The 13,679-nt window shown below is 38.2% G+C and overlaps 2 protein-coding genes and 1 long non-coding RNA gene across 3 annotated transcripts in view; all 3 read right to left on the reverse strand.

Moving 5' to 3' along the window:
• LOC144537650 (DENN domain-containing protein 5B-like) overlaps nt 1-1,260 on the reverse strand; it is a 93,874-nt gene extending 92,614 nt beyond the window's left edge. The window contains 1 exon segment of the mRNA XM_078281429.1: nt 763-1,260. Coding sequence (XP_078137555.1) covers nt 763-871 — 109 coding nt within the window. The 5' untranslated portion in view covers nt 872-1,260.
• Nucleotides 1,261-2,734: 1,474 nt separating this feature from the next.
• On the reverse strand, nt 2,735-4,461 carry LOC144512039 (uncharacterized). The gene is made up of 2 exons (XM_078242578.1): nt 4,370-4,461; nt 2,735-4,123 (listed from the first exon to the last, which is right to left on the reverse strand). Exon 2 carries the CDS (start codon nt 4,107-4,109, stop codon nt 2,820-2,822), a length of 1,290 nt encoding a protein of 429 aa, XP_078098704.1. The 5' UTR covers nt 4,110-4,123; nt 4,370-4,461; the 3' UTR covers nt 2,735-2,819.
• A 7,412-nt stretch (nt 4,462-11,873) lies between these two features.
• Nucleotides 11,874-13,410, reverse strand: LOC144512057 (uncharacterized). Its single transcript, XR_013500956.1, has 2 exons — nt 13,336-13,410; nt 11,874-12,120 (listed from the first exon to the last, which is right to left on the reverse strand). It is a non-coding gene; the product is annotated as an uncharacterized LOC144512057 (long non-coding RNA).
• Between the last annotated feature and the right edge of the window lie 269 nt (nt 13,411-13,679).

The following is a 13,679-nucleotide window of genomic DNA, read 5'->3' on the forward strand; positions in this document are numbered from 1 at the left end:
AAATGCCTTTAAAACAAGTAGAATAGGGTTTAGATTACTACAGGAGACTGGATGTTGTACATGTGACCAAAGATAACATCAAATGAATCAATATTTTACTCAGTGCAATACTGTTTCTACCACTACTATGCATTGTATAGCAGCAACATCATCATCTTCTAACCTAATTTCACTTACTTTTATTTAACTTTTTATTTCTGCACTGTTACTTTACTTAACACACATCCTTCTTAATCTTACTCTTATTTAATGCCTTAAAATTTGACTGGGAGCAACTGTAAACTGAACAAATGACCTGATTCTGATTCCCTTTTATTTAGAAGAAACAGTGAGTAAACACTACAGTTGTGAACAGTATTTCACTTTGACGGGCTCAGAGCAGGACACTTAAATCAGATTCTAACTGAATCTAACTAACTGAAAAGATACTGGTGCTCTTTCACTGTTAACACACAGAGCTGAAACAAACAAACCTGCTTACACCAAGCCATGCCACTAGCATTTAACTCTGTAAATGAACCATTAATTAGATAGGCTACATAGTGTGTATGTGCCACTTACGGTGATGATTTTACAGCTTTCAGTTTAAGTAGCTGGGTGTTATGTGGTTTATATAGGCTAATGTAGCTTAATGCATCTTTTAGCGGTGGAGGGATTTTTTTCAGTCAACAATATTTCTAAAACAGTTTATTGAGCTGGACGGCTGTTGTGGTTATTTTTTCTTCCAAAACCAACAAGATATGTCTAACAGAGAGATCATACCTGCTAATTCGTCAGGTTCCAGTCCAGTTTCCGTGTCTATCCCACAAATAGCAAAGTAATGGGCGAAGCGGCAGGGTGCCGCGCCGGACACCGCGGAGCTCCCACTCATCCCGGCTTCGATGTGCAGCGCTGTCCGCTAGTAGTTCTCCAAGCGACGCATCTCCAGGGGGGGAAAAAAAAAGAAGGGGAAACTGGATTAAATGCTAGACTCGGCGACACTGTTCTTCTGTATAGGCTCCTAGCGTTAATGAAAGCTGTATATAGTATTACGAAGTTGCTTTTAATGTTGTTCCAGAGCTAGTTCGCTTTCAGTGAACTGTGCCAGCAGAGCTTGCCGAGACTGCCTGTGCTGGACGGGAGAGTGTTGTGAATCTCATTCTCCGCCTCGTTGGAGCTCAGAGGACTCGCCTGGCAGAGCGGGATATTCAAATATAGTCCTCTGTTTACTCCATTCAGTCAGTCACTGTCACTGAAAGCCAAATGTGTTTCTTTTTATGTAATGATAGAACAAAAAGTGTCAATTATCATCCGTCCGCTCTCCTAAGTGACCGACTGAGTCACGTTTGAATCTTATTTTACAAAATAAACGCAGCTGCGGCAGAATGCAAATATGTCAATGCGTTGACAAAAGTCATCATGCATCCAGCCCAGGGCTGCATGGAGCCATATTTAGACGGCCTCTGATCCCCCAGAAGCCCATTGTCCCAATATGCTTCATATTTCACATCCGTAAAACATTCTAGTGACAATGAATGTCGTCAATAAGAAAGAAAGGTAAACTCAGGATGGATTCGCCCTCACGTTTGGACCATGTTTCATTAGGCTATATTGTATATGTTCGGTTTTGTTTCACACGGAGAAAAATCCAAGCGAACCAAAATGCATCACAAGAATGTTCCCTCCTCTTTTTGGAGCAACAAAGGGCATACAAGAAGAAGGTCCTGTGTTCTGGACTTATGCCATACTGTCTATGACTTATGCATGGTGCACATTTCTTGCATCCCCATGGTCAGACCAGCTCCTTCATTAAACATTGCAAACCAACCTAACCCTACAATTGGGGGTTCAGGATGGTTTAAGACGCCTTTAAAAGCTACAACACTTGAAAATGTACCAAACAGCATGCCAGTTACCCATTATTCTTAAAGGGGGCTTTATTTTTCAATGTTCAAGGTGAATATTCAGTGGTATCTTAAATGGTCCCTTTACATTTGAGGGTTTTTTTTTAACCTCAAAGCATCAATTCACACAGAATACATAATAAAAACGTTTAATATATTATTATCTATTAATTTATCCCAAAACTGGGATCAGTCTGGTAAAATTGACAAAGTAACAAAGCTCCCCTAGCTGTGAACCTTAAGAGAAACATGAATACGATTGTAGACATTCAGGGGTAACTTTGGTACGTTCCTAACCCCCTAATCCATGCAGATGATAATTATTCCATTGTGACACACCAAGTGTTTTCAATCTGTTAGCTGTCTCTGTGTATTATGGTTCTTACGAGGTCTTCTTGCAAAATGCTGCACATTGATGAGAAAAAAAAATAGATCAAGAGTTTGTGACCCACTAAAACATACAGGTTGCCTGTAACTTTACCAAGACGGACATGAATTCCATATCATCCTATAGATAAGTGCTGTATTTACTTTTCCATCACACAAAAATGAATCCAATTTTGTGATGCAAGATGGTCAACTAATGACAAAGACTGAGGTATGAACTAGTTTCTATTATCACAGCTCCTTGACTGTATGGCACACACTTAATACTATAAAGCCAATGTTTTACAGCTGCCAATTTAACATTAACAGGTTAAATACATGGTTAAACAGACACTGGTGTGCAGCATTTCAAAGGGTTTATGCGATGTATTGTGCAATGTTTCCCTCTAATGGTGAAGCAGAAGAGCACACAAGACAAACAGCAATGAATCCATTTATGACTTTTTATGCATTTTCACATTAACATTTTAAAAAGTGATATGATGAATTTTAATACAATTTTGAGGTAGCTCGTAAAAGGAACATTCGTTTCCTGTTGACACAAGACATTCAAAAACAATGCCAGCTGATCCAGGAGTCATCGTCTGTATCAGAATCTATGATTATACTTTCTTCGTTTGAAATCTTTTTTCTGTTGGTCTTATGTTGAACATGCTCAGAGGCAGCTTTGGTTTCAATCAGCTGACCAATCTTTTCTGTGCTGGGAGACGGGTCAGAGCATGCATCCTGCGTCACTTCTTCAAACGGTGCGTCATGATGTATGGGTTGGTGCAGGGGTGCTGTTGAGTCAACAGGTAGCAGTCGGTTTTTTTTAAACCTTTTTTTAACAGTTCCACACTGACTGTACATAGTTTCAGGCCTTCCTTCGGTTCCAGCCTTCTTTTTGCAGTTTTGGTCACTTTCATCCTCAGAATCAAGTATTATTATGTCGTCCTCTGTTGGAATGTTTTGTCCATTGGTCCATCTAAGGCTTTTCGTGGCCGATTTGTCCAAGCTCTTGTTTGGACTTCTTGGCATATTTGTACCATCACTGCCTTCACCCTCCGAATCATCCGTCTCTGAGAGCAGAGGTGCTGACCTCATCGTGGACACTGTCAAATAGTTGTGTCCTAATGCAGAGAAGTAATCACAGCTGTCTCTCCTGTTCTCAGTTGGTTGTGGTTTTCCCTCAGAGTCCATTCCACGTTCAGGTGTGCTCCTGCCTAATGCTTGTTTCATAAAGCTGGCCAGAGTGTCAAATGTCTCGATCTGGGAAGGAGGAGAAGCTGGTACTGGTGTCGGAGATGGCCAGTGTGTTGGGCTTGTGTCACATTGTCTTTCTTGGTCTCCTGTTTCCCCACCATCTAGCACATATATTTCTGGGCTATCCTGGTCTTCATTATCTGATTCAAATGTAAGGTCTGATATGGTTATAGGTATGAATAACCAGTCATCATCATCATCATCATCAGTCTCATCTTCAGAGAAAGGACCACTGTCACATTTAGGGTATAATGGACCAGTTTCACCTGCATCCTCACTCGCACCTTCACTTTGGTTTGTATAGAGTGATACTATGTTATTAATCTGAATATTATCAACTGCTGAATTTAGCTGGGAATGTGAATTTACTTCCTTCCAGGTAACACTGTTGGTGATCTTCAATTTTTTTCTTTTATTTTGTATTTGCATCTTGTTTACAGATGCCACTGAACTCGACTTGGTTTGAAGATCCTCCGAGACATCAGGTGAACTCGGTTGCTTCTCAGTCAGTTCATCCCAGGTCATTTGAGGCACTGCTGTGAGAACTACTGGACTCTCATCTTCATTCTTTGTACAAGTGGCAGCAACATCCATCATTATTCGTGGATATTCTGTGGATGTAAAGAGATGAATGTTATCTATATTCCCATTCCAATATTGTTGCAGTATGACTTTAGAAAGGTTCTCCATCTCGGCAATGTCCTCTACATTTTCCAGACTAGGAATGAGCTCCTTCAGTGCAGTTAATGAAGGGTTGTCATGCCATTCACACAGACTCAGTATGGTGGAGACTTATCAGTTTATCCTCAGAGTGCACGCGCACACACACACACGCTACCCGATATCCTTGGCCTTACAGATTGTGCTATGATTGCTGAAGGTTTTGGACCGGTTCTGGTCTGGCCCCAGTGGCCAGAGTCTTTCCGACTCCAACTGGTCACCTCACAGACTGCACCTTTAAGTTCAATACACAGGAGTCACTCAGTTAGTCTATAACAAACCTTAGTAAATGATATTGCAAGGAAATAACTTATGTATAAGGATCAGAATTCCTTTAAGACAATTGTCTTGCCCTGCCACCAACAATCTTTCTGGAGTCTGACCCCGAACCTAACATGTCCCTCTCTCTTTATTCTTCTTGCAGGATCCTTGTCCTTGATACAATGTGTCAGTGCAGGGAGCGGAAGTCCTGTTTCCCACAGCAGATCGCACAAACCCATGACTACACCTTGTTTTCTCTGCTTCTCTTGTCAGGAGATATGTTTGTTACAGTGTTAGTTATTTCTGGGTGCATTCAGAAGTATTTTGACATGAATAGGTCAAAATGGCAAGCCGCATAATAGATTTTTCGAATGTGTCAAATATCCAATGTCCAATATAAAACCAACTTTACCACGGTGGCCTTATTTAGATTTTGTAGTTAAAACGTATGTTTATACCAATGGTTAACGGTTAAAAAGTTAAGGTAGGGTTAGGAGGCCCAACTGTCATACCGGGTGTGGTTTGTAGGGTTTAAAAGTCCGTGTTTTAGGCTGTCTGCTTTTCGATTCCGTTTTTAGCTAGCATTGCTAGCTAGCTTGTTAGCTTGTTTTTCCGCTATTTTTCCTCCACAACACTCCACACTTCTTAACAATCAACGGGGCTTTTTTCTTTTTAATTCTTTTGGTGAAAGCAAGAGGAAACGTCTTTCAGACATGTAACAGGGTAAGTAAATTAAAAAGCAAAATGTTATGTTTAAGCCTATTCTAAGATATTTCTTTCATTCATTCATTCATGAATTAAAACGTTTTTGTGGCATATACTATGTTTATCTAGCTAGTCTGCATCATTAGGTCCTTATCCATGTGTTTTTTTAGCTAACTTAATATATATTCTGATGACATTTTAGTGGTTTCAATAGGTAATGTACAGTAGATTTAAGACGAAGCTACAGCTATAACGTTATCTAAATGGTTGGTTTGTGACTAAACTTTTATCATAAGCTGCTTTAACACATAAGCTCTCGCCATATGATCCAGTTTCATCATGATCAGGTTTAACAAATCTTCAGGTAGCCTAATGTAAAATGTTGACTTTCTTTTGTGTTAACCTTATAAACTAATATGGGAGATAGTTTTACTGTTAGCGGACATAGTCTGTCCTTGTTATAGCGTCGACTTCCTATATTACCTTCTAACAGCTGTATTCTCAGTAATGGGGCAATCTACTAGAAACAGGGTGCTTTTAAATCACTAATATACTTGTGACAACCCGTTTGGTGTGCTTCTCAATGCTTTTAGCATTGGGGGGGCTATGTTACTTTTACTTTATGACAAGTGCGTTCTGACTTTAAACCGTCATTTCTAACTAGCATGCTAGATGGCTAGCTAACTAGCTTGTTAGCCGTCCATTGTCCTTCCATTTACTTCACTAAAACAATAAGATTGACATCCACTGAACCAGAGTGCTTATGTTATCAGTAGTTAGCTTGTTCTGGTTTCCTAACTGCGTCGCAAGTTATAGCAGCTTAGCTGGGAGCTTCACCCACCTACAGTTAATGTTAGCGCCCATAAGGCGGTCCTTTTTATAGTGTCAACTTCCTATATTACCATCTAACAGATGTATTCACAGTAACGGGCCAATATGCTAGAAACAGGGTGCTTTTAAATCACTAAATTAGTTGTGACAGCCCCGTTTGGCTACTTCTCAATTCCGTGAGCATCGTGGCTGTTAACTGTAAACACCTTAGGTTAGCTAATGTTGTATTTTGGTTTCTCCCTTGTAACATATGCCAAAAACAGTAACAGATGAAGTCAAGTACATGTACATTTAGTGTACTGTAATTGTAACCTGTACTGGATACAGTATTTTATGTGCGTCTGTTGTTTGCTGAGCTAACAGTGTTATACACACTACTGTAGTAGTAGCTGTATGGAAACTGGGACATGTTTTGATTCTCCATGTTGACATGTTGACTGATTTGGCTATATGGAGAGAAATTAATTATATTTTCCTCAGTCTGCAGCATTGTGCTTGTATAGTGTAGTGAACTTATTGTATATTTGCACTTTCTCTGTGTACTTCATTTACAGTACTATAATCACGAGAAGTAGAATTGCTAAAAGTGTTTTAGATAGCAACAGCAGTGGATAACTGGTTCAAACAGAATTAAGTCATATGTTTCTGATATTTGGGTGTGGTGGTGCTAATGGTATGTAGCATTTTGAAAAAAACTGGTGCTTGTTTTTAAAATAGTACTTAAGCAATCGAAAAAAAGAAGAAAAAAAACAAACAAATAAAAAACCTGCAATTGTACCATACTGCTGTTTATACTGTTTAAACCTCTTGATTAAACAGATTCTCTTCTTAAAAACAGAAAATGCAAAGTCCCAAGGCTATCAGACGGCTTACAACTCGCCACCCCTGAACCAGGTGATCAACTTACAAGAGGAGAAAAGTTAACATTTAATTGACCCCCCCCCCCTCCCCTGGCCTGCAGACTAAGTGGGAAAGCAGTGGATGACTGTTTAGCAGGCGGTCAATGGAGTGACCCCTTTCCAACATGTGGAGGTAAATCATTGCTTTTCTTTCCCCCTTGCTCTTCATCTAGATGTTTCTCACAGTGCACCGTAATCTCACAACGTTTGATTTGCACTATTTATCCTGTGTTCTACATTTTACAAATTATGTTTGTGATGTGCTATTTTTTTCTTCTTCTAGTACACATTAATAATATTTACTGTTTCTGGTATCAACATTAATCCAACTCAAAGTTAAATAAAGTTGAATTAACACATCTTTAAAGGGGTTTGAACAAGACCTGAACATTCAAACCTTCATGTAGGTATAGTGTGTATTGCAGAGCGACTGTATAAGACTATTAGTTTTAGCTTTTCTAGGAAATAACTTCTTTTTTTTTGTGGGTGTGACTGGGTATGGGTGGTCACAAGCACACGGGTGCATGACACAGTCAAAAGTAGCATTCAATCGTAGTGTGACCTAATCTAAGTCTGGTATAGACCAGTTCTTCCCTTCTGTTTAAACTCAGCGCAGTAACCCTTTTTGCTGGGCACATTCTTCTGTATTTTATGATAGCACATGATTACTTTCTTTTGTGCTAGCCTTATAAACCAATATGGGGGACAGTTTTTATTGTTAGCTGCCATAGTCTGTCATTGTTATAGTGTTGACTTCATATATTACCTTCTAACAGCTGTATTCTCAGTAATGGGGAATGTTTTGATGTGATTCTCCATGTTGACTGATTTGGGTATATGGAGAGAAATTAATTATATTTTCTTTTTATGATAGCCTTATAAACCAATATGGTAGATAGTTACGTGTAAACATCTTAGGTTAACTAATATTATATTAGTTCTCTACCCTTGTAACAGAAGTCAAAACACTAACAGATGAAATAACATGAAGTCAAGTACATTTACATCTAGTGCTTATAAGAAACTGATACCGTTTTGGTATATTAGCACTTCAGAGAGGAAAATCCCACCAATTACATGTGTAAAGTGTTGTAGGACTGTTTATAAAATAAGAAGACATTTGGTTTTCGGTTTTGTTGTGTTTAGGATGTTGTATTTTAGACGGTGACATTCATGGTCTTTTCTTTTCTTTTTTTTTAACTGTATCCCTTTATGTTTTTAGGTCACCTGCACAGTTTGTCATTCCTTCACCTCAGGTATGTTTATACAAGCACTGTCGCTGTTTAAACAAGGCATTAGCTGATGAGTTGCTAATGGCATGAATAGTTTGAAAGTTACCAACGCATAAAAATAAAAGTGGTTGTACTCTGAGGTAGCCAATACCTGGAGGGTGAGTTCAATTTTAATTTATTATTATTATTATTGATTGTGTTAAGATAGTTTGTAACTAGTTGTTTTTGACAAATAGATTACTTCTGATCGTAAGCGGATGCTATTTTGCAAAATCAGTATCTATTTGTTTACTTCTTGCTAGTTAAAAGTGATATTGGAACTGAATCCTTACTAAAACAGATCACTGTTCTAACGTGTTTAACTATCTAGAGGTGACTGCTTTGTTTATAGTAGTTCTTCTTGAAATTACATTGAAATTATAAAACATCAACACAGTCTATTTAGTAATGTTTCATGACTGTAAATAATCAGCTCTTTACCTTGATCGCTGATTTCCTAGTAATAACACAGCTGCATATTGTTAAATATGAGCGGGAAACCGTATTGGTACCAGTGTTTCCGCTGGTAACTCTCCGTTATTGCGGCCGCCACGGCGAAAAACACATTAGAAGTTATTAAATGCAACTAACTTCAGTGTGTTGAGTAATAGCGTGAGGCGGAGCCTGCTGGACCTGGGGGAGAGATGGGACCCGTGGCCAGAATATCATAGTTCATAAAAATGCAGCGCAGTGACGATACAGATTTCATAGCCTACACAAGACGTGTGTAACGCCGCTGACCCGCCAAAGCACATTCGACCCGTGCTGGACCCATTCATAATGAGTCAGCCGTCACTCTGTGAGTAACAGAGACGAACCTCTGTATATACCAACTGAGCTATCCTGGCATCCTCTTTCTCTTTTAATCAGTCTGTTATTGTTGTTGAAAACAAGTGAAGGAGCTTTCTCAGAGATATATATATATATTTTAATATATCCTAGGCTATTTATTTCAGATAACTTTAATTTACATGTGTTGCAGCTGTATATTTTCAAACTGGTAAAGGAAAGCCTGTCTTTGCATTTTATTTTAATCACAATCTGTTTTAATAAAAGAGCTTGTGAAAAGTGGCTTTGACTTAAAACTGAACATTTAGCCCACTTTGTAAAAAAATACAGAGCTATATATCGTGTATCGCCATTCAGCGTTGCAGGTGACGCGAGGAAAAATTTGGGTGCACCTAAATTTTGTGCTGGTGCACCTAAATAAAAAAGTTAGGCGCACCAGTGCAACCAAGGCAAAAAGTTAGTCTGGAGCCCTGAATAGATGTAAATGTACTTGATTCATGTTATTTCCTCTGTTAGTGTTTTCACTTTGACATGAAGGTTTTAATGTTCAGGTCTTGTTCAGTGTTGATCAAGTTGATCACCTGGTTCAGGGGTGGCGAGTTGTAAGCCGTCTGATAGCCTTGGGACTTTGCATTTTCTGTTTTTAAGAAGAGAATCTGTTTAATCAAGAGGTTTAAACAGTATAAACAGCAGTATGGTACAATTGCAGGTTTTTTCTTTGTTTTTTTTTTTCTTCTTTTTTTCGATTGCTTAAGTACTATTTTAAAAACAAGCACCAGTTTTTTTCAAAATGCTACATACCATTAGCACCACCACACCCAAATATCAGAAACATATGACTTAATTCTGTTTGAACCAGTTATCCACTGCTGTTGCTATCTAAAACACTTTTAGCAATTCTACTTCTCGTGATTATAGTACTGTAAATGAAGTACACAGAGAAAGTGCAAATATACAATAAGTTCACTACACTATACAAGCACAATGCTGCAGACTGAGGAAAATATAATTAATTTCTCTCCATATAGCCAAATCAGTCAACATGGAGAATCAAAACATGTCCCAGTTTCCATACAGCTACTACTACAGTAGTGTGTATAACACTGTTAGCTCAGCAAACAACAGACGCACATAAAATACTGTATCCAGTACAGGTTACAATTACAGTACACTAAATGTACATGTACTTGACTTCATCTGTTACTGTTTTTGGCATATGTTACAAGGGAGAAACCAAAATACAACATTAGCTAACCTAAGGTGTTTACAGTTAACAGCCACGATGCTCACGGAATTGAGAAGTAGCCAAACGGGGCTGTCACAACTAATTTAGTGATTTAAAAGCACCCTGTTTCTAGCATATTGGCCCGTTACTGTGAATACATCTGTTAGATGGTAATATAGGAAGTTGACACTATAAAAAGGACCGCCTTATGGGTGCTAACATTAACTGTAGGTGGGTGAAGCTCCCAGCTAAGCTGCTATAACTTGCGACGCAGTTAGGAAACCAGAACAAGCTAACTACTGATAACATAAACACTCTGGTTCAGTGGATGTCAATCTTATTGTTTTAGTGAAGTAAATGGAAGGACAATGGACGGCTAACAAGCTAGTTAGCTAGCCATCTAGCATGCTAGTTAGAAATGACTGACAGAGAACGTGAGGTGACAGGTCTATGGTGCTAAAATAGTCTCATAAGTATTTGTAACTTGTGAACTACAATCCACAAATGAATACAGAGTGATTTGTATCCGCAAATGCGTATCTGTGTCCGTGTGTCTAATTTGTAACTCATATTTCATCAATTGTAAATGAACTTAGTATTTTTCAATGTAAATATGTGTAAATCTCCTATTTGTGTGGGTACTTTTGAGACCGCGCCGTTGTTGTCACTAAACAATTCGTGTCTTCAGTGACGATCCCAGCACTCTCCAGTAGATGGCGGTAATGCAACACTTATGGATGCCAACCGCTGTTAAACTATAAAGCCCATGAAGAAGTCTTGTACATTTTTTCAGAGACGGTTGGCAGAAACTCCTTGACATTACTCCGGGTAAGTTGATATTATTAGGACTTTGTCGTCAAATAAATTACATTTATGTTTTCAGCATCATTGTTGCAGTGCATTTACAATTTGCTTTATGTTACGTTCACGTTCTTGTAGAGGAATGCTAACTTAGCTCGTTAAAGTCAGCCAACATGGGCTGTAAGGAATTGGCAGTCTGAAATGTTATTAAGCTCTGCTTAAACTGTTAGTGGGACTAAATGTATGTGCCTAGTTTAATCTAAAACTGAATCTGCCGTGTTTTACAGATCTGACTGACCACTGATGAGGTGTACTTCGTACTGTACTGGACCCACCAGACTCTCCTCACAGTATGACAAACCATCAGGGGGCAGTTATTGCTCGACAGGTGTCACTTCTCAACTGCTCAGTAACTAAAGTATCAACAGCTACTGTAAGGACTGTACTGTGTACTGTCCATAGACATTGATCAGGCTGTGTGAAAGGGACTCTTGTTTCACAAAGTAACTTAGAGATTTTCACTTGAAGTTTTTATTTGTCCGTTATTGTCATATCTATGCTGTGAAATGTTTTTCAAGCTGCAGATTAGATTTAATACCCTTTCAAAATACTTTGTCATCTGTCAAACAATAAAGTTGAACTTTTAAACAAATGTGTTGCTTACTGTCACTATTACCCGTCTTAAAGGATTACATTTTTATAGTCAGGATGTTAAATGGACTTGGTGTTTGACCCTTCTACGTGCATTAAATCAGACGTATCACCTGTTTAAAACAGTGCAATTACAGTCTTTGTGAAAAAAAATATATAGAACATTTAAGGAGCCTTACTACTAAACTTTAAAATGACCAAACCCTGCTTAGAAATAAAGCACTTTATTCATAGTCAATGAAATGGAAATATAAAGTGTGTATACATAATGCACACAGTAGTACATGTTAACTGTCCAGATCATGTCCTCCACCAGTCTAAACGGTTTCTTTTCTACTGAAGATGTGTCAGCTGGTAATGTAGGCTCTCAGGTCACAGAAGTCATCCTGTGATACTGAATCTTTCCTGATGCTGCTGTGTTGTCTTCAGACCATCGCTTGGCAGAAGTATGGCACCTGTCCCACAATACAGTCATGTGAACAAATTAGGACACTCATGCTAAAGTTGACTAAAAAGAGGAATATAAAAAAAAAAAAATCATCTTTAGGAAATTGATCTTAATGCCTTAATTAAAAACATGAGGAAAAAATCCAATCTTTAAGGACGCCAATTTTCTTTGTGAATGAATAATGTATTGTAAATAAATAAATGTTAAAATACAGGGGGCATAAGTCAGTACACCCCTATGTTAAATTCCCATAGAGGCAGGCAGACTTTTATTTTGAAAGGCCAGTTATTTCATGGATCCAGGATACTATGATCCTGATAAAGTTCCCTTGGCCTTTGGAATTAAAATACCCCCACATCATCACATCCCCTTCACCATACCTAGAGATTGGCATGGTTTTATTTCAGTTAGCCTAATAGCTGGTTTGAGGTGCATTGAGAGATGATTTTATGGAAAGTACCCCATGCCAATCTCTAGGTAAAGATTGGATTTTTCCTCTTTTTTTTTTTAATTAAGATCAATTTCCAAAAGATGATTTTTGTATTCCTCTTTGTAGTCAACTTTAGCAGGGGTGTCCTAATTTTTTCATGGGTGTACATCTGCACATACATTTTGTCTTACAGAAGAAGCATGTATTTAACCTGGTGCATGGCAATTACTGTACTAATAAACATGGTTACAAGATGTCGAGCAAATGTTTAATTTTTATTCTTTATAGTTTAACTTGCAACACCATCTGAAATATGTAGTTATGGCAACAGCTACAGTGTAAAACATGATAAATTATTTTTATTCTGATTTCTTGAGGTGAGAGAGACTCCTTTGAAAATGGCTTAACTTTGGAACCTTGTTTTATATATCCCTGTTATGGACAAGCATGACATGGTTGGTATCAATGGATTCCTTAGATCGTCTAGTTTCAAATGATACCAAATATATTCACTAGCCTATAGGTTTACGGAGTCCTTAATAACATTTAAGACTGCCCATTCCATACAAAGACCAGGCAAAGCATGTTACAGGGCTGACTTTAAAGAGCTAAGTTAGCATCGCTGTTCAAGCTGTAGGCTACAAGAACGTGAACGTTAGCACGCTCCAAAAAGTAGTAAACTGTCACTGCTGCCATAACAACACAAAGCAAATTGTAAATGCACTGCAACAATGATGCTGAAAACATAAATGTAACTTATTTCACGACAAAGTCCTAATAATATCAACTTACCCGGAGTAACGGCAAGGAGTTTCTGCCAACAGTCTCTGAAAAACTAGACTTCTTCATGGGCTTTATAGTTTAACAGCGGTTGGCATCCATAAGTGTTGCATTACCGCCATCTACTGGAGAGTGCTGGGATCGTCACTGAAGACACGAATTGTTTAGTGACAACAACGGCGCCGAATAACAGTCTCAAAAGTACCCACACAAATAGGAGATTTACACATATATTTACATTGAAAAATACTAAGTTAATTTACAATTGATGAAATACGAGTTACAAATTAGACACACGGACACAGATACGCATTTACGAATACAAATCACTCTGTATTCATTTGTGAATTGTGTTT

The sequence above is a fragment of the Sander vitreus genome, chromosome 23, assembly GCF_031162955.1.
Source record: "Sander vitreus isolate 19-12246 chromosome 23, sanVit1, whole genome shotgun sequence".
Taxonomy (NCBI): domain Eukaryota; kingdom Metazoa; phylum Chordata; class Actinopteri; order Perciformes; family Percidae; genus Sander; species Sander vitreus.

Bases quoted from the DNA above. Each gene is read 5' to 3' on its own strand.
- LOC144512039 (XM_078242578.1), bottom strand. From the start codon at position 4,109: ATGATGGATGTTGCTGCCACTTGTACAAAGAATGAAGATGAGAGTCCA.